At 46.0% G+C, this 21204-nt stretch overlaps 1 protein-coding gene across 6 annotated transcripts in view; it reads right to left on the minus strand.

Annotated features, from left to right (window-relative positions):
• Positions 1-6221: 6221 nt before the first annotated feature.
• Positions 6222-21204, minus strand: part of Lrrc8b (leucine rich repeat containing 8 VRAC subunit B) — a 66376-nt gene continuing 51393 nt past the window's right edge. For 5 of the 6 annotated variants that reach the window (XM_063273044.1, XM_039091815.2, XM_039091813.2 and 2 more), the window contains 3 exons: positions 20007-20105; positions 14698-16859; positions 10087-10562 (listed from right to left, as the gene is read on the minus strand). In XM_063273044.1, coding sequence (XP_063129114.1) covers positions 10290-10562; positions 14698-16836 — 2412 coding nt within the window. In that variant the 5' untranslated portion in view covers positions 16837-16859; positions 20007-20105 and the 3' untranslated portion in view covers positions 10087-10289. Of the gene's footprint in view, positions 10563-14697; positions 16860-20006; positions 20106-21204 lie in introns of all 6 variants that reach the window. The other variant, NM_001107204.3, reaches the window with a different exon arrangement.

Consider the following 21204-nt stretch of genomic DNA (forward strand, 5'->3'; position numbering starts at 1 on the left):
CAATGCATGGATTTATTGTCACTATGTGTACATGTTCACGTATGTGTGTATTGCCACAGCTTGTATGCGGAGGTTGGGGAACAACTTTGTGGAGCTGGTTCTCCCCTTCTATCTTTACGTGGGTTTTAGGGGTCAAACTCAGGTGACCAGACTTATGGTGCGTCCTTGGGTGGCAAGCACCTTACCCTTTGAGCTTTCTCCACAGTTTGACCTATTCCCACGTTAGGACATCCACTGTCAGGCTACAGAGCATCGCAGTGTTCTGTATCCTAGTGGCACAGGGCAACGCCAGGATTTACAGACCTAAGTTCAGACACCAGATTCTTTTTCCCTTCTTATCCATGTTCTCTCAGAGCTGGGGCTGCGCTCTCCTGCTCACCGTACCCTCACTCCCTACAGAAGCACCTGAGGGGCAGCAGGCACTCAGGATTTGTAGGAGAGTGTTTCCATCTCCAAAAGAGGGATCAAGGCTGAGATAGAAAGTGACAAGAGTAATTGTTGGGAAGGACTCTAACTCCATGTCACCGCAGAGACAAACATCCTCCAGGCTTCCTGTCTGAGTTTCTTCTTTCTGGGTTGCTGCCATGAAGGATCCCGATAGAATTGACTCAAGGAAGCCGAGGCTCTTATTGACTAACAGTTTCAGGGGCTGCTCAGGTCGTCATGGCAACAGACCATCATGGCTGCAGGCACTTGAAGCAGTCAGTGGTCCACAGTCATGAGGAAGAAAGCCACAAACGCTTGAGTTCAGCTCTTTTTCGCCCTTCATACAGTCAAGGATCTCGGCCCGTGGATTAGTGTGCCCCCGCTCCTGAAGTGGGTGAATCTCCCCAAATCAATGAACCTCGACAAGGGCATTCCCCATGGGCATGCCCAGAGGCCCACCTCCCAGGATGTTCTAGAGCTCCTTAAGTTGAAAATGATTTTGTAACCATTACTGGAACACAGGATAGCCCAGCTCTATTGAAGACAGAGGGCTTACTTTTTCTAGGTGTAGTGAAGTCTAGACCTAGGACCCAATCAGCCCAACTTGGACCCCAGAACACAGAGGACATGCACTTCAGGAAGTCCTCTGCATAGCAAAAAGCCCAATGGTGCTTAGCTTTCTCTAGGAACCTGGCAGGGGAGGGTATGGCCTTTGTCCAGGCAGAAGCTTACCCTCTGTGGCACTCCCAGCCTACACTTGCCTTGCCACATGGCCAATTTGATACTTATGCCCAGAGTTTTAGAATAAAACGCCAAGAACTTCGAGCTCCAGGAATCTGTCTCTGGGCGGACCCTGGGCTGGGTGGCAGCCATTTTCCACCTTCCATATTAACACCAGAGAGAGCAGAGCAGCTCTAAGTTCTGTTCACCTGCACAAGCTAAAGACTTCCTGAGAACTGTCTCTTCAGTATCATGTCGCCTGGCCAGCCCCACTAGTCCTGCTCCCGTGCGCCCTGTCTTTACTGCGCGCCTGGCTCTCTGATGGGATGCCCTGCAGAACAGTCTCTTAAGGTGATTCTCCGCTCCCTCACTTCTGACGCTTCGAGTTCAGTGAAAAGCTGTGCTCGTGTCAGGAAAGTGAATCATGTCAAAGGCCGGGAAAAGAAATGAGTGACGTGGAAGCGCTAAAGAAAGCCACTCAGGCGTAGCCCTTGACCACGCTGCCTACTCCCCCAGCAGGCAGCTTAGGCAATAGCAGGTCCACAGACTCACTAGGTCACATGGCACAGGGGTTACGCACAGTCAGATCCGCCCCTCTCCAGTCACGTTTCACTTCAGGAAGGTTGTCGCTTTTCTCCAGGCCTATCCCAGTCATTGGCCCATTCTGATTATCTGATACAATACCTGATCCATTCGGATCGTTTCCAGCTTTGCAAGAATGTAATATCCTCTCCGACATCCATCTTTACCAGAAGAGTGAACGCAGGGAAAAGGGCCGCTTTCTTTATCTTCCAGCAGGAAAACAGTTTGTGTGACGGCTGTCCCTTGGTGTGAGCGAGCCTTGGAGGCAGCTGAGCTACTTGATGTGTGGTGGCCTCACATGCTACCATGCCTTAAGCAATTTGATGAACACAGGGAAAACCAAGAGAGCCAGGCCACAGGGCCGCGGGGGCCGAGGGTGTGAGCGTTTGGGCACCCCCTGTCTCTGTACTCAGCAGTGTAGTCAGCCAGAGGCAAAGTTGGGCCACAGTTTCTAATCTGAAACACAACGAGTTGAATATGCTCAGCGAAACCCATCCCTCCTCGTCCTCAGGCTCCAAGGAGCTAAGTCCGTAGCAGAGGGTGGTGTAGCAGAACTGTGTGAGGAATTCATTTTGCAAGTCTGAGATGCCTGCCAGCATTTTCCTATAATAAATCAGGGTTTGCAGGGGCTAAATCTGTAACTTCGTCTCCAATAAAACACAAACTGTGAGCTCCCTCAGCAACGGGAAGCAAGACCACAGTGCTAACGACTCTTCAATAGATAGGGGCCCTAGGCTACATTGCCCAGTGGAATTCACCATCCCTCTAATGAGAGCTATGTGTGCTTTGACATAGGCAGTTTAAAAACAGTAATTGGATGACATATTTATACCAAAATGTGTTTAAAATGTGTGTGTGTGCTGGCACGCACTTGCATACCGAGTATTTTCCAGAATATTCATTTAGTTCCCTAATATTAGAAAGGGCATTACAGTACTCAAACCTCCAAAAACTTCTTAGATGTGTGTGACTTTGGCAGTGTCAGAGTCTATAAAAGGTAGAGATTTGGTGCAAGATTTGGTCTCTAGCTTAAACCCAGCTGCGTTTATTGACTTTATGTAAAATCTAACATCCGATGTAGCAATCACATTGCCTGAACGAGTTTCTCACTTGCTAAGTGGAATCCCTGCCCACTAACGCTGTAAGCATCAATGGCACTCATGAAGCTCGTGGGAGAGCCTCTGGACATTCTCAGTAATGGCGGCCACTGAAGATGCCTTCGAGAGCTGGGTTGCTTGTGTGTGAAATGGGAACAGGTCCTAAGTTGGAGATGCCCTGTGCACAGGAGGCAGTTCTCATAAAGGTGGGTTTGAAACCGAAATGGGGTCTGGCTTGTTAGGGAGCACACTGGGCCCGGCTAGGCAGGAAATGTGGGTGCTGATCTAGGCTCTTCCAGACACAAGGCTTTGGCGGAGTGCATGCTTGTCGGGTGTACTCAGCACGTGTGTGTGTGTGTGTGTGTGTGTGTGTGTGTGTGCGTGTGCACACGCGTGTGCAACACTGCCTCTTCCACCAGCCACCTGTGAGAGGCACTCACTCAGGCAATGTGATTGCCACATTGGATTGTGATCGCTCTCAAACCACTGACCTTCTCTTGGGGATCTCTCCATGGTGCTTTCTTGCAGTCGAGTTCTGTATCTGCAGAGCTAGCTTAGAGGGTGACTCCCCATCTCAAAAGACAGAAACCAGGATATAGAAACGGAAGAAAGACTGAGAGCTTTTCCCTTGCACAGAGCAGCTGTCTAAGAAAGGCTCAGTCCACTGCGAAAAGACTACGTTGATTGGCAACCGCTGGCCTTCAAAGGGTCTGAGACCTCTATGCATTACCGTGGCCACACCGAGGTAGAGGTGTGTGACACCAAACCATTTGGAGGAAAGATGGGGGAAGCACCTCCTTTTACACAGGCGGCATTTGATACCCCCTAGTGGTGCAGTTGAGTAACTCTGGGAGGGAAGCCTTTCTATTTCACTCTCTAACACCTGTGAGGCATTTCAAGAGTGAAATCGCCTTTTAATTAGTCGCCTGCTAACTCCTGTGGAGAAGGAAGCTGTTGTGGCCAAGTACAAGGCACCACGTGCCAGGCCAAGCCAAACTAGGCGTTAGTACCTTTGGACAGTTGCCTAGGGTTGCTAATCTGCAAAAGGGCTGGGTATCATTAGAATAATTGGGGATATGGGGCCAGTTACCTCCGGCTTTCAACTGCAGTTCTGTAGGTTAACAGATTTACAAGAAATGGAAATTGGCTCGGGTCCCATTCCGCACACTGAGTAAACGCTTCTTTCAGATTTTAACACGTGGCAGGAAACTAACTACCTTCCAGGAAGAGAACCTGGTGAAAATGTTAATCTTGCTAAGACAAAGCAATGTGTCCTCTTCGGACCAGTATCTACTTAATGTTGTTGGAGATGGGATTCAGACATGGGTAAGGATGTGGAAGCTGGGAACACGGCTGGGTGAGGCTGATCAGCACTGGGTGTCGAGGGGAAGAGAGGTAGGAATGTGATCTGGAAGGGAGGTGGCTAGGCCAAGAAGGTGGAGAGCTTGGAGAAGAGGCAAGGTTCTAGCTACCAGCCGGTGTCCCCATGGGGGTGAGATTGACTCGACGGTTGGGAATGGAAGACACAAAGACAGAGCTGTGAGGTTTCTTTCTCCCTAGACCCCCAAATCCCCGTGGGCATCTTGGCTCCTATATTTGGGAGGACAGTGCACATCACAGCCTGTGAGTTTCATTCAGAGAAAACCAGTTTTCCTTCCTCTTTACCAAATCTATGTTGGCTATTCAAACTATGTCTCTTTTTCTGTTTCTTTTAATTGGGCAACAGATTCTTCACAACCCGCATGGTTCACACCTAGTCTTGTCCCGGTGCTAGGAAGCACTGAATGGTGTATTCTTTGTGCAGCTAAGGTGAGATGGAGTTGCTGAGACTGAGGCCAGAAACAGTGAAAGTGTCGTGAGGGAGTGGGAGGTTTGGGGTTAAAAGAAAGTGGGGAGTCTGTTTTCTCTGTTAGGTCAGGTAGCATGAATCACATGCTCTCCCAATGAAGAACCCTGGAGCCACATTGGCTATGTTCTCCTCTCAGCAGCAGAGGGAGGCAGAGAGTAAAAAATAGTGTGTTTGGAGCCCTCTGATGGGCACTGTCACAAGCCTGTCTCAGCGCATGCTTATGCGTCAAGAGATAGAAGAGCTTGTTGATCAAGGGCTGAGGAAACAGCACGGGGCAGATGGAGACTTCACATTGAAAATGTCTCTTCTTCTGATCCGTTTTTGGCTTATGGCTACTGGGAGGACCAGGGGTCACCAAGTGGGAACAAATCCCAGGGAAGAAAGCAAAAACCAAACAAAAGCTGCCACTCCAGAGACTCAAATCCAACCCCAGAGGAGCCCACGCTGCCTCCCTTCCTCAGTCAAGCCCCTCACCACATCCTTAAGGCGCCATCTTGGACTGAGGAAGCAAACACTGCCATGAAGAAACCCCAGGAACTACAGGCTCTTGGGGGCTGCTGGCCCTGATTCACCTAAGCACTTCCCAGAAGGCTGGGGAAGCCTGTGGCAGCCATGACTGTTGTTCTAGACTGTTTTCCATTCCTACAGACTTAGGGGAGCCCAGAGGCCAGAGACAGTCTACGATCCAGACTACTTTCCTTTGTACTCTGAGATTCACATATTCCCACAGAGTGAGCCCTGGTGCCTACTGGGGCTCTGGTATGTGTGAATGCACTTATGTGAGAGTGAGAAAAGGGTAGTGCTTGTGTGTTTGTGTTCATGTGTGTGAGTGCAGGCACTCACACAACAGCTTGTGTGTGAAGGTTAGAGGACCTCAGGTGTTGGGGGCCCTTGAGCTTCTGGGCATTCTCCTGCCTCCACCTCCCCCGTCTAGCTGTAGGAGCATGGGATTACAGATGCGGACCACCACACGCAACTTTACTTGGATGTTGTGAACCCACACTTGGGTCCTCATGCATTCACAGCAATTGTCTTACCTGCTTAGTTAGGAAAGCTTTGATTCCAAACATCAAATTCTCACATGTGTATTTCGTATAGTGATTCTGTTTCCTCTCCTGTCCACTAAGCCTGTTGAGAAGTCTGTTTTGGAGTTCCTTAGATCTCATTTATTGGGTACACTGCTCAGCACTGCTATTAACAGCACATGAAGGGACAGGCGCCAAGAAGAGAGGGGGGCAGTGCTGGCTTTTGAGCATCTACACCTGAGACTCCCAGAGGAAATGGGAGAGCAGTGGGGGTTGATTCATCATCAGAAGACTGCTCCTTCTCCAAATCCCTTCATACGTCAGTGCAAGCCACCCTCAGTTGAATGCTTGCTATTCTGTGGCCATTACTGCATATTCAGAAAACCTAATGACTGAGATTTACATGAGGGCACGGAAATGCATCCCGTTATTACATGACGGGATAGCTGTGAGAGAAGCAAGAGATGGCAGCTGGCGTTGGAAGCTGAGCAGAAAGGACAAGGCAGAAACAGGGCCAGTCGATTTCTAGCGATTTGTCATAGTTGCCATTTATTATAAAAAAATGTAATCTCTTTACACAAAAGATACTTTAAAAACAGCAAAATTTACCCAAATCTATCGAACGTAGGGGTTTGAATCAATCCAAGGGCCAAAAACATTGAAGATAATTGTGCATTTTCTAGTAATTCATTCCAGATACACATTTCCAAGTTTATGGTAAAAGATAAAAGATCAAATGCCAGCCTCCACCGGGAGCTAACAAAGCAAAGTATCTCCACTCAAGGTTGGCCCATCCTTTACTTAGAATGAAACTTAGAATTTTAAGTCTTACCGTACAGCGTTAATATAAAGACTGACACACAACAGATATGAGTGCAGAGGCATCCATTCCAACCCTATATACTTTTGTATTTAAAAAAAATTGCACCATGTCTGTTAGAAATAACGAACATGCAGAAGGCATTCGTAATTGTTCTTGTCAGCTAGGATGTATTTTGCGATAAATTCAAAACTTAAATATGAAATTAAGCTCAACTAGAAGCCATCTCAGCTCAGTACTCTGACTCATGTAATTTGTTAATACTTCAGTGTTGATGAAATTGCTCATTTAAAAAAAAAAGGTTTGGGAATGCAGTTTATAAAGTCCATTGCAAAAGGTACATAGCAGACGTTTGTCACTGGAAGTAGAAGCCATGGACAAGAGACAGGAAGGGAACCGTTCTGCAGCCTCCCCTGATTTAGCACAGAACATGGGGACACACGAGACACTATTACACACAGGACGTTCTGCAGCAGTTGCTTGTTTACACTGTCTAAATATATATATATTTTCCTTCAGGATGCAAAATAAGTCTTCCTTTCTCTCTCTCTAGTCTCCTTTATTTTTCATATTCTAATGCAATAGGCAGTTAATGAGAACAGAGACCAGAAGCTGGATTCTTATAAACAGGGATGACCAAGCTCAGGTATTACTGCCAACACTACAGCACGGACACACAGCTACTGTACAGTGTCCATCAGATTCAGTGAGGTGGGTGAGGGCAAGAACACAGTGCGCAGATGGGCGGGCGCTATGTGACTACGAAGATGGATGGGTTTGCTGAAAATGAAAGGAAATAGTATCAAGTCCACAGAGTAAGCGTTGACTAATGAACCCATCAATAATATGTGCTGTTTTAATTCAACATGATATCAGAATTATGAAACATGGACAGAACCATTTCATGATCAAAGAATAACGGTATGTGCACAAACCACTTTAGCACACTGTAGCACACAAATTAGAGGTTGCCTTTATCACTGAGTCCAGCAATTTCACATACCATGATTCAACCTGCTTATTAGTAATAGAGAAATATGGTACTATACAGAAGGTTAAAATGGAAATTCAGTATCAATATGCTACAGAAATCCACCCTGATGCAGATGAGGGGAAAACTCCACCTTTGTGGGAACACTGGATACCTTCTTAAACTAAAAGTTGATTTTATGGAAATTGAATTCTTCGTGATTAAAAGTAATGAATTAAAAAAGTTGTTCTCCTCAGGCTAACCTATAATAACCTCTTGCAATTTTTGGGAAAAAATATATTGAAAACTGAAGTTTGCAAAAATGAGGCATGTGCATGTCTCTGTATTTGTGTATGCAAATGAACCCATATTATTTTAGTATAGGCCAAAATTTTGTTTTTGATCCTTTACACTTAGTTTTTGGAAAATATATTATCATGAGACGTTAATCTCATGATGAAAGGTTTCATTTTCTTCAGTTAGGTGACTATCGACAGTTATGTTAGCAAAGCCAGTGTTTACACAGATTCGTCTGTCAGGTGGTGTGTTGTTCGTTGTCTTAGTGTTAGACTTAAAAGCTACCTCAGCAATGATTCATCAGTGTTAAATACAAAAGACACTTTAAAATGTTGTATCAAGAGCAATATGGTTTCCACCAGTAACGACAGCCTTGTGTGTTGAAAGCGGTTCACACTTCATGATTGATCCTTCCAGGAAACTGCTTTGAGGAGGTAGACCAGTTAGCCAATGATGCATGTACTGGAAAACAAGGCACAGGGAATTTCTCCTTTATCAGGGGAGGCTTAGAAAGTCTGAACTGGTTAGGGTGGATTTTTTTTTTTTTTATTTCATATGAGGCATGGATGATAGTATTGAAACCTCTCGCTCACATTTATGTTCAAAACTTCAGACAATTCGTCACCTTTGAAATTGGTCCACATGATGATTTTACTGGAAAATGTCAACCATCAACTCACATTATTAAAACAGTAAGAATAAGAGAAGCCTGGCTAAGCCAGGGCCTGCTCATGAGGCCCCAGTGAGAGCCAGTTATGCCTGGGTCCCTGAGAACTTGGACATTCTAACAAAGACAAGCTTTGCTAAGACGTCTCTTTAGTCTATCCCTTGCCATCCATAGTGTGTTAGGCAGCTTAGGGCCTTGGTATAGTCTTTGTAACTAACTCTACTCAGGCTTCCTCCATGTAATTCTCTTCTATAAATGTCAGGCATATATTAAGAGGAGAGACATTTTCATCTTTCTAGAACAGGCAGGAGAAAATGACATGCCACAGCTCTGTGTTTAGGAGCCTCGTAAATAGTAGTTTCCAGTTTTTTTGTAGATGCAGTTAATGGATAATTTGACAGCTATTCCCAAAAAGAGGTGAGTTCATAATGCCTAGACCTTTGAGAGAAAAACACACTACAATGTCTATTTCCCCAGTGTGAGCGAGCCAGTCCGTTTTATTCAGCAATACGCATGATGACAAAGGGCCAAACACAAAGCTCTCTGTCAAGAGGAGCATGACGTATCTCAGGTCACAAGGCAGCCTATGAGATGGATGTCAGTTTAATGGGCTCAGGTTCTGAATAGACAGCTTCCATCACAATAGTATTTTGGGATCATGCAGATGGGGGGGGGGACCCCTTCATCTTACTTAATGCTTACTAAATTTCTACAACGTATTTTCCAGTCACTTTTCTAATCTAGATCTTGCCTTCTCCCCTCAAACACAGTTTTAAAGTAACTGAGGGGTTGTACCCAAATGCTTGGACAGCAGCAAGGAGAGGTAGGTGATTCAGCGGCCCTCCTGTCCTCTCATGAGGAAACCCTCAAAGATGTTAGGGAGCAAAACACAAGGCTTTTGTCATCCAAATTGGTTGCCATAATTAGTTGCAAGAGTACAAAAGTTTTTGGAGCAGAGTGCATACAAACACGGGAATCATAATCAGCCCAAACCAAGAATCATTAAATTATCACAACGATGCACATGTTCACTGCTTACAAAAAAAAAAAAAAGTATTCTCGCAGATGTAGCATCTGAGATCATACAGTAGAAAATATTCTATATTTCATATAAAAATCCTTAACATAGTAAAAGAAGGCCTTGATGACACAAGAAGACATTTCGAGAATGCATTGATTTTTAGGCTGCTCAGCAGATCACACGTCCTAGAAATCCTGGCTCTCGTTCTAGGCAAATGCCAAGTGTAAGCCCTATCCCAGGACTATCAGAGAAACCCAGATGAAGATGCCAACGAAATGAGAAAGGAGCAGAGAAGTCAGCCAAGATGGAATTCTGCCCAGTGTGATACACGCTGCTTAAAAAAACAACAACAAAAAAAGACCAATATAAATCTAAGCCAGTGGTGAGCACACATCAAGGAGTTTATACTGATGAGTCTTCATGGAGTTAAATATTAGGTTACAAGGTCACATGAAAACATGTATGCAAACGTGTAATGGGTTGAGGGGGCAGGGGGAGTGGTGGAAACAGAGTCCTGAAGACAAAACATGAAAGGTAAGGTTTCCACGACGACGCCTCTCAATCCACCCTCAACGTATACTTTTTACATCTCACAAATAATTTAAACATTGGTTGTTCACAAAACCCCAGTGTTGATATCTTTTTATTACTTGATTCAGACCCTGGATCATTTGGTAAGATTTTTTGGTTATGGTGTGTCATAATTGCAGGCCGTCTCTCATCTTTATAACTTTGGAAAGTTCGTTCTCTTTTCCTGGGGCCCTGCTTTAGAATCGCTTTTTTTTTTTTTTTTCCCCTTGAGTCTGATCTTTAGGTTAACATTTATCTAAGCAAGTCTGCAAACGCTCCGTCACAGGAAGCGGAAGAGAATTAAGCAAGCTGTCCTCCACAATCAGACAGCTCCGTTTCAGGGACTGACACCCTTCCAGCTCCACAGGCAGTGTCTCTAGGTAGTTGCCAATGAGTTCCAGGTGGGTGAGGTTTGACAGCTCCCCAACCAGAGGGGACAAATCTGTTAGGCTGTTTCTTCCCAAGAGTAGACACTGAAGTTTCTTGCACTGGAACAGCCCGTCTGGTAGCATCTCGATCTACAAGGAGAAAGGAAGTAGGTGAAACCGGTTTTGACTGGCTCTGGTAGTACATTCATGAACTCACATCCTGTTCCCTTTCTTCAGAAGACACGGCTGCAGCTCCAGAGGGAAGGCATAGATAGCACTGCTTGTAAATTTAATGGAGCCACGGCCAGTACCTCTGTGAACAACCACGCTCTCCTGAAGCGAGGGCGGACAAACTGGTTGCGAACACTCCTGATGTGATTCTTAAAGAGAAAGCACTTATAGATGAAAGAGAACAAGCCAGTGACCAGGAGAATCGTAGTTACTGGGTCCCGGATCAGAAATAAATGACCCCCCAGAGTCCTCAAGAACTTGTAATCAATGAGCAATGCTCAGAGCGCCCAAGGGCAGGCAAAAACTTATTTTCAATAATCAACAGAAGCAGACATGAAGATGGGAAAGGGAATAGGTACATCATGTACATGTTACCTCAACAGACACACACGTCTGAGCGTCTGCCCTTCTTCCTGTTCCCTCACATTTATGATAGGATTTATGTAGCCCTGTGAGGTAATGTCAACTATAGCATGTAACCTGCAAACTTGGTCAACTTGAGAGCAGCTCTCCCTGAATGCTGCCCTGAATGATGAGCAGGACATCTACATGTGCAGTGGAATGGATTCACGGTGCGGAGACTTCCGAGGAAGATACTGAGCACATCCCATTCCATCAACTCCCTGTTCTGCCGGACTCTTGGGATAGAGGACCACAAAGCTCATCTATATTGGTGTGTGACAATGTGGGACTGTTAGCCCTTTACAGTACTCATTAAGGTGTGTTCTGTGGGATGCTCAATCTTCCCACAAGTTCTGAAGAAAAAGGAATCTTGCTCAAATACATGTGGTAAATCAAGTCTCCTCTTGGAGAGGCAAAGCGTGTGGTCACATGCTAAAGGCACCGAGGAATCCTGGGATGAAAATTGATTCAAGAAAACAACACTGGCTGTTTTTCATGCAAACCCTCTTACCCTCCTATGCAGGGCTCTGGGGGCTTTGCCATGAACACTTGTGCCCTGGAGGACTCCTTTGGTTTGGGGACTCTACTCTTGGCTTGGTGAAAAGCAGATCACTTGCTGCTTGAGAAACAGACACTATCCTATTCTTGTGTCTCCTGGTCCCCCGCATCTAGAGACCGGTGTTCAAGAAGTGAGAATCTGATGTTAACATTTGGAGCTCAAGACTGGCATTGTTGCAGAGAAACAGCAGCAATGTGGAACCTCTTTTGTGGGAGGCAAGTAGTAGGCAACTACTACTGTAGTTTCTAGAATGGTGTCCAGGCCTAGCACGGACATGAACATACTGTTAGCATTATAAGGCTGTGAGTGATCTCCACTCTGGTCCCTTCCCTGCCTTTCATTTTGACTATTCCCCAGGTTTGTTTTTGCAGACTTTGCCTTCCAGTGATATACTATGTGATGCTCTCAGAAAATGGCATCTTACTCATATTATAATATTTATGCCCATTATGAATGCCTGCTTTATAATTTCCACGAATATCTGTTTCCCGGACAGAACTGCGAGAATTTCGGGATTAGATGGTATTTTGATATTCGTGTCTCCCCCTGAAATGAGAACCCCCACCTTTCCTTAACAATGATCTCACTGAGTGGCTAAAAACCAATCTGGACGGGTTCCACCCCAAGTCAGTGCCTTCTTAATATGCACATTCAGTTTCCCGGGGAAGGTGTGGCTAGATGAGGAGGCTTATCCTGGCTGCTCTATTCACTGACATTTGTAAAAATATTTAAACACAAATACTGAACAATATTCTCTCTGCCTCTCCACAACTCCCCACTGTGAGGCCAAACTAATTTCTTTTATATGACGATATTTTTATAAAAAAAATTACTCACTTCACAATTCCTATTTGTTAATGAAAGCTTCTCCCAAGTTCTCTCACCTCTTCTCACTCCCTCTGAACCTGAACCACCTTTTCTCAAGTCCTCCCCACCAATTTAGTGTCCTATCTATCTATCTACCTATCTATCTATCATCTATCTATTTATCTACCTATATGTATCTCAAACATCTACCTATATATGTATGTGTGCATGTATGTATGTACCCATCTACTTATCTACCTATCATCTATCTATCCGCCTATCATTCATCTACCTATGTATCTTTTTAAAAATTTTTTATTGAATATTTTTTATTTACAGTTCAAACGTTATCCCCTTTCCCCCACCCAACCACCTACCTCTTCCTGCCTCCCCGCCCTGACATTCTCCCACACTGGGAGGTCCAGCCTTGGCAGGACCAAGGGCTTCTTTTCCTATTGGTCCCCAACAAGGCCATCCTCTGCTACATATGCAGCTGGAGCCATGGGTCTGTCCATGTGTACTCTTTGGATGGTGGTTTAGTCCTTGGATGGTGGTGGAGCTCTGGTTGGTTGGTATTATTGTTCTTATGGGGTTGCAAACCCTTTCAACTCCTCTGTCTGTCTGTCTGTCTGTCTGTCTACCTACCTACCTACCTACCTACCTACCTACCAATATAGATCATCTATCTACCTATCAATCATATCTATCTATCTATCTATCTATCTATCTATCTATCTATCTATCTATCTACCTACTTACCTACCTACCTACCTACCTACCTACCTACCTACCTACCTACCTACCTACTGTTTGTATTTATGGGGGTGGGTGCATGTGAGCCACACTAGTGTCATGGTCTGGGGACAACCTGTAAGAAATTTCTTTCTCTTCTTCCCCCATGAAGGTCCTGGGACTCAGGTTGCCAGGCATGGAAGAAAGCCCCTTTCCCGGCCAAGTCAACCAAACATCTTTCTTTTGTGACCCACGCCTTTGATTAGACTTTACTGGGTGCATGGACATGGGGGTGTGGTAGGGGACAACAGGGGAACTACCTCCCTGAAGTGTCCTCCTCGATGGTCACCCCCTCCCTTTACTCTTTACTCTTTAGTGTCTCTGGACCCTGAGGGAAGTGTTCCTGACCCATTTACAGGTATCATGTTCACCCCAGGGTGTTTAGCGATAGGCCTGCTCAGGTTTCAAAGACGAGCACACAATGCTATGCCCTTCTGCTTTGGCCTATTAGAAAGCTAAGACTTTCTTATGCTGTAATGTATCCTCCTTTGCTCGTGATAACACTTTCAGACGTGGCCAAGAGGTCCAGAAACTTAGCATCAAAAGTAACAATGGTCTTAATTTCTTAATTTGCCTAATCATGTCTCACAAATCATAATGGCTGTTTAGTACCTGCAACTCTTTTAATTTGTAAAACAAAATACGGTGCGAGAATGTATGCGTGCGCGCGCGTGTGTGTGTGTGTGTGTGTGTGTGTGTGTGTGTTGTGTAAATGTGCATGCGTGTACCAGCAGAGGTCTGTCATGCAATGCGTATTTTAACAGGCCTTTTGGGTAACTCTCGTGTATACCGCTAGTCTGAATTGCTCCAACTGTAATTGTAACCCTCGTGCTCTGAGGTACTTCCCATTTACGACAGGCTGGTCGCACTTCTTTCACAGCTGTGTCTCAGTGTTTGAAAAGGGCAGCACGAGCTCCCTTCCTTAACTGCTGCAAATGAGGGTGGTTCGTGTTTTAGCCTGGGTGCTGGAGAAAGACTCCAGGCAGCCCTGAGTCTCACATTGTGAAGCCAGGCCTTTCATTGCGAATTGCTTTTTTAGATACACATGCAGACAACAAGCATTTTTTTTTTTCTTACCGTGTAACAAAAAGAATTTGTGGGTAACTCATGGTACCACTGGTTTAAAGAGTTGTTTTTGGTGAAATAAAAACATTTACCTAAAGTTTTCTAATTTACCAACTTTCTAAATACTCAAGATCTTCCCAAACAAAAGTCAGCTCTGGTACCACTCATGAATGAGTTTAAATGCTTTAGCAGCGATATTTGTGCAGGAAATGGGAAGGGAATAAACAGAACACCCATTGAGCTGTTCTTTGTTCACAGATTCCTGTGGGATGAGGATCTGATGCTCAGGGCTTGGGTAATTTACAACGATCACAGGCGACGGGACGAGGCTCAGTTGGGAGAATTGCTTAGCACAGATGCCCATCCACCAGTTTCCCTGCTCGACGCAGCCTCCTACTGGCTGGCGAAAGGAAGAAGAGATTTACTTACGTTATTGTTGGTCACGGCGAAGTACTGCAGGTTGGTCAGGTACTGGATTTCCTCGGGAATGAAGGTCAGATGGTTATAGCTTAGATCCAAGTAGTGTAGTTTGGTGCATAGAAAAAGCTGCAAGGGCAGGCTCTCGATGTTGTTGTGACCCAGGTAGAGTTGCTCCAGGTTGGACAGCGCTCCGATCTGTGCGGGGATGTAAGCGATGTTATTGTGCCAGAGCTTCAGGCAGGAGAGGCTCGGGAGATGCTGGAAGCTGATGATCTCCTCCACCGTCTTGAGGTTGTTTTCCTTCAGGTCCAACTCGTGCAGGTTGTTCAGGCTGAAAATGGAGTGGGGGATGCGCTCCAGGTCGCAGCTGAGGAGCTCCAGGCTTTTCAGATTGACCATCTTCTTCAGGTTGTTCAGCACGACCAGTTTGCTCCCCTCGTTATCGAGGGACAGCTTCTGCAGGGAGGGCAGCAGGTCTGTCACCACCTGAGGGATCCGGGACAGGCTGCTCTTCAAGTAGAGGGTCCTCAGGTTCTTCAGATCCTGGAAGCCCTCCGGCTGCATGGAGCTCAGCTGCTCCGGGAGGACACAGCCTGACAGGTACAGTTCCTTGAGGTTCTTCAGGTGGAACACCCAGCGTGGGATCTTTCCCATCTCGGTAAATTTCAGGCGGAGGATTTTTAAGTTCTCCTCAAGAAAGGCCAGGGCGGGATGGTCGACCACCAAGGACGAGTGGTACACACGGAGCTCCCTGAGGTTGACAAGCTGAGAGGCGGCGGCGGGCAGCTTGACCTCGGGGATGAGCTCCAGGCTCAGCACTTCCATGTCTGTTAACTCGAAGACGTTATCTGGAAGACCGTTGAGCATGAAGAGATGCAGCTCGACCTTGTCCTGGGAGTTTTTCACAAGCTTGCTCTTCAGTTTCTCCACGGTCCACTCGTTGTTGAGGTTGATCTGCTTCAGTTTGTTCTCACTGACCTCCGACAGGAAGATGGAGAAGCGCTTGGAGTACAGGGGGTCGTACTGGTCGGCCAGATGGAGGATGAAGGCGAAGTCGTTCTTGACATCAGGGATATCGCTGTAGTTGCTTTTCTCTCTGAGAGCCTCAAAGGAGTACTGCTTCAAGGAACTCCTCAACATCCACCACAGGCTATAGGACGACGTGAGACCATAAAGCATCACCAAAATGACATAAAATGAAGCCAACACCTTAAAGATCTCTGCCAAGGAGTAGACGCACTGGTAGCGCTTATAGCCTGTGAATGCCTGCACGTCGATCGAGCAGTCGATTTCCAGAGTTATGTAGCTGAGAAAATACGGGACGTAAGTTATAATGAGAACAAACAGAATGACTTTGACGATTATCTGCTTCAGGTACACCCGGTAGATGATGTCCCTCTGCTCCACATGCAGGCGAAACCTCTTCACTTTTTCGAAGATGGCTTTGGCTTGTTCACCCTCCTTCTTGTCCAGGACGCTAGAAGTTGGGCTTTCTATGCCAGGTGACTCCAAGCCTGGCTGTGGGTAGGGCAATGACTGCTTGCTGGCGTCGATGTCGGCAGAGCCCCCTGAGGTTGAGAGCAAGGTTTTGGACTTGGAGAGTTTCAGGGGCCTCACTGACTGTTCGGCCACTGTCTCTGACAGGGCGCGAGTGGTCCATGGAGAATCGAAGCACTTGTGGAGGATGGACACAAAGTGCTCCAGCCTGGAGCTGGTGCTGGGGTAGTGAAGCCAGAAGTTGCTGCAGGCTGCAAAGATTAGAGTGTGCAGAAGCACCAGATAGGGGAAAAACTTAGCGAACCAATGGAGCTGTTTCTCGTAGCAGACGGCGTCGATGTAGGAGTACTGCTGTCGGTGGAGGTCGTTCTGGATCCGGAGCGGCAGCGGGAGTGGCAGGCCTGAGTTAGAAGACGTGTTCTCACTGGCTTTCAGGAGGTCCCAAGGCACAGCGCAGTGATTGTCAAATTCCACCTTGCAGGGAAGACAGCACAGAACCCTGCTCTGCGTAAGCTGCAGGGCTCCGGCCAGCACAGCCACCAACAGCATGATGAGGGTGAGGTAATACCAGAAGACGTCCCACCACGGCTTCAGTATGTGGTAGGATGACTGGGCATCCGCTAAGCATTTCAACTCTGTTAGTGTAATCATGACGCCCGTGGAGAGAGGAGAAACTGGAGGAGGAAAGAGAAGAGACGTTGCTGAAACCATTCAACAGGCCATTGTGTTTATGTAGCTCTGCCTGGCCTCAGACTCACTGTGAGCCTGATGCTTCCGCTTAAGCTCCCCATCTTCCTGTCTCCACCTTCCAGTTGCTGGGATCACACTGTATGCGCCACCCCAAGGGGCCAGGGTACATGCATTTAGTGTGAATGCCTGTACACACTTATCCTACATACTCAGCAAGATCTCAGCAGACAGGAAAAGCCCACACATGGATTGGGGGCATGTAAGGCTTCTGGTCTTATCTCTAACCTTAATCACACTGGACTGTAAAGTCCCGTAGTTTGGGAGCCATTTGGTGGCATATCTATAAAGGGTTTCAGGGTAGATCTGAGGCAGATCTTCAGTTAACCTTCTGTTGTATCTTCACTCCAAGGCTGTGCTTACAACTATGTGTCTGCCCACTAAACCCCTGAAGAAGCCCCTTTCCAGATGGAGCCTGTGTCTGGAGGGTTACCATCTAAGGGTTGTTTCAACCCCCGCAAACGGCCTTTCTGTGCAAGCGCTGCTTCATACAAGTATCCCCTCAGGCTTGGAGGACTCTACACATTCCTCATAAGGTCAATGGCCGCCAATGAACTTCCTTTTTCTCTCCGGCCCTTCACTAACTTATGGCATTACTTGACCGTGAAAACCCCAGGGCAGTTAAAAGAGGAGAAACAACAGCAAAGGTTTAAAAAGGAGTGGTGTGAAGAGGCCCTGAGGGGAACGAGGGGGCTTCGTGTATAACAGGACAGCACAGAGGTGATGGGACACACGATGGTGGCGTGCCCTTTGTTGATTATTCTTAGCTTCGACAACAAGGTATATTTTATTTTATTTTTTTTCACATTGAGAGGAACCCAGACCTTCTAAAACAAATGATCTCATCAGTAATGTTTTCTGTGAACCCTTCTATTGTGTTCATGACACTCTGGGGTCTAAGGAGACTTTCCTGTTTATCCCACATAACCTTTTGGGACTAGGATGATTGGGCAAGGTTGTCTGATTGCAGTGAGCCTGAGGCAGAAGGAGAAGAGTAAGGGTCAGATGCCTAAAGCATCATCCTGGAGAACACCAATTCTGCGTCCCTTACCCCATCTGTGTTCAGAAACACTGACGGCTATGATCCAGACCACCTGTAAGACGGCAGAGGGTAACTTACGAGGAACTGTTTGGATCTTGCATGGCATTTGGTTGACCAACAGCAAGAAAAATCATAATAATTGGCAGTGCATGTCTACCCTGTGTCCAAGGGCTTCTTCTCGCCTTCCTAAGTGGTTAGTTATCGCCTTTCCAGGGCCTCAATCACTCTCTAGGTAACATTTCACTGGGAACATCCCAGAGAAGCCTCTATGGTTTTCCTTAGTTCTCCTGGAGAGACTGGTACCCAACCTTGAGTCCTAGGAGTACCGTAAGCTAAGTCCTAGGAGCCTGTTACGGAGGCTGCTACAGGTCAATTCTCTCCCATGTTGACATCCTTGGCCTGCCCATCTGGCCACATATTCTTGACAGTCTATCCACATCTTAAGACAACCCTCAATCCCTTGTTTTACCTCCCGGAATGGACCTCTCTGGGAATAGTATCTGATATATTCAGCTTCCTCTACTTGTCTATAAAATTCGACAGGCCGTCCATGCTTTCCTCCAGCTTAGTAGATCTGATCCCTAACTCTTCTCATTCTGTCTTTCTCTCACTGCAGCCAACCTTGCTCTCCACCCTGGTCCCGAGAGAATTACACCACGTTAACAGAACGTTGTATTAGTTATTTGATCATAAAATACTGTGAACTCAATGGGAAGGATTCACAGAAAACATTACTGGGTGAAATAATGTGTAAAAATGCCTTTATGGATCTTAGCCTAGTGTGCACACTTTGAGTCTATCATGTGGTAACCATTATGCTCTAATAATGACCCAACCCCTGGCCATGTTTTAACTGTGATCCCAGGTAATTTGGGGCCAGCAGTTTCATTCCTATTCAGTTGGATCCTACTTGGAGCCGAACACTCTGTTCAAGATGAAACGGGACAAAAAAATGATCGGGAATGGTTACCTCAAACCATCACCTGTGGAGGACCATGAGGAGGGGGGGTGACAGCAGGGACAGAAGGGAACATTTCTGTGCGCTCTGAAACCTGATATAACATTGGCCACCATGGATCAGACACTACTGTGGTGACCAACAGAATAGCCGGCTGAGTAGTCAAGGTAATGAAACAAGACATGGTATAGAGGTGGCTAGGCCCTTGATAAATGGTAATGGGGCTGTTAACATTCCCTCCAGAAAGCATAAGGAGTGTTGCTGGAACCCTCAGCTGAGATTCTACCCAATCTTGTGCCTCCCTGGAGCTACACAGTTTTTGGGTGTGCTAGCTCAAGGCATGGGAAGAGGTGGGAGTTGGAATAGGGAGAATGGAGAATTAGGGGGCTGGAGGAGAGAGGACTTTGACAGCATTGAGAGCTTGTGGTTTGTTACTGCCACAGCTTCTGTGATCTGTGGCCTGTCTTCCTATCAGCAGCCCCAGCAAACCCACTGGTTTACCAAGCAGGACTGGTCTGGAGATGCCTCATCTGGGTGAATGGATATTTATATGTCTCCTTATAAAAAGTAGCATCATGTACCTCAAGGATGAAAGGATGTGTGGGTTTGTTTCAGTGGCAGAACTAGATAGGTAGAAGGTTTATAAAGAAATACATGTTTGAGGGGCAAGGATCTCATGTAGCCCGGGCTGGCTTAAATTTGATAATGTAACCAAGGCTGACCTTGGATTCCTGGTAGGATTATAAACATGCTACCATTTAAGGATAGAATCATCTAACTTCAGCTCCCCAAGCTGGGTCTCGTCGGATAAAATGACTGTCCACCGGGAACACTTCAATGGGATTTCTTATCATGGAAAATAAGAGTGGATCTCTAAGGACTTTTCCCAGCCCGAGTTTATGATCCTATTTGTTTCCTATAGTTCTTGAGCATTATAGTCATTTAATATTTCAGACGGACACATGGAGAAATAACAGCTCAAGTGATGATAAAAAGATGTGACAGCAGTAGATTGCAGAACAAAGACTTCAAGCCAACATTGACCTACTCAGCACTGTGCGTATTTATACTTACTATTATGAAAAGAAATGAGTCACATCAATTATGCTTCAGTCAGGAGGTCTACACCTTTTGAAGTTTCTCAAACACACCATCTCTGACTTTGTCTTCATTCTGTGAGAAAGCAAAAAATATCTTGGAGATACTGTTTTCAGAGACCCTCTCCATCCAATGTCACACAAAGATACATCCCGTAGGGGTTGCCTCCTAGGCCACGCCCTGATAGAGCTCTATAGAGGGGATCCTTCCCAGTGCATCAAACTACACCCTCTCCTTGGACTTCCTTTCAATTTTGGAGACATTTCTGCTCAAATTTCAGTGTGCTATATTTGAAAACTCACTATAACCCTTCCCAACTATTCTACGTATGTTAATCTCATATGTAAATCTCATATGTTGCCTCATACTCGACAGGTCTTCCATGTATCTGTCAGCCTGCGAATCGCACCGTGAAATTTCTGTACCAGCCTAAAACCGTGTGTGCTCAAATCAGAATTCACAGCAACACGAAAATTTAGCCGACAGCTTATGGGAAAAGTCACAGGGTGATAACATTGATTTTCACATGGGGCTCGGACATACATCTGTACTTCCCTGAATTGACAGCATTAGACACAGTCAGCCTTTGTGTTAATACTGTTTTACCTCGTGGCTGGTAAAAGCCATCCTTGGTGTCTACCTTAATCACATATGGTAGTTAAATTGCACATACGCTGATGACCTTGAACTGGAAGAACATTTTGAAATGCTAAGATTGTTTTTCCAGTTCTGGGAATGGAGCACAGGGCCTTCGGACATGCTAAACCACATGCTCTACCACTGAGCTTCATCAATAACTTTCAACAGTTCTAATTGAGCATAGACGCTATGTTTTAGTGTTTCCTTGAGAAAGGAGGTTGGTAAAGGTTTAGGATGTGAATCTCAAACTACATTCATGCCGTCTTTAGCACCCACCCTGTGTGGGCTGGTATTATTGGATATGTTTGAAATTTCCTTCGGGCTTATAAAGCCATGTATATAGCACTGTTAGTCAGAAATCACCATAGACAGCCAGGCTGTTCTGTAGGCTAGAAAGCACTTGTGTGTGTTGACTTCGTAAGTGCAGGGAGTATAAGGAACTAGGGGAATGGGTATGGGCTCAAGGGTAGAGCACGAAGGGGTGGCATGTGTGAGGCCCTTGTTCAATCCCCAGTACTGGAAATAAAAGTGGATA

This window comes from Rattus norvegicus, chromosome 14, assembly GCF_036323735.1.
Source record: "Rattus norvegicus strain BN/NHsdMcwi chromosome 14, GRCr8, whole genome shotgun sequence".
In the NCBI taxonomy this organism is placed as follows: domain Eukaryota; kingdom Metazoa; phylum Chordata; class Mammalia; order Rodentia; family Muridae; genus Rattus; species Rattus norvegicus.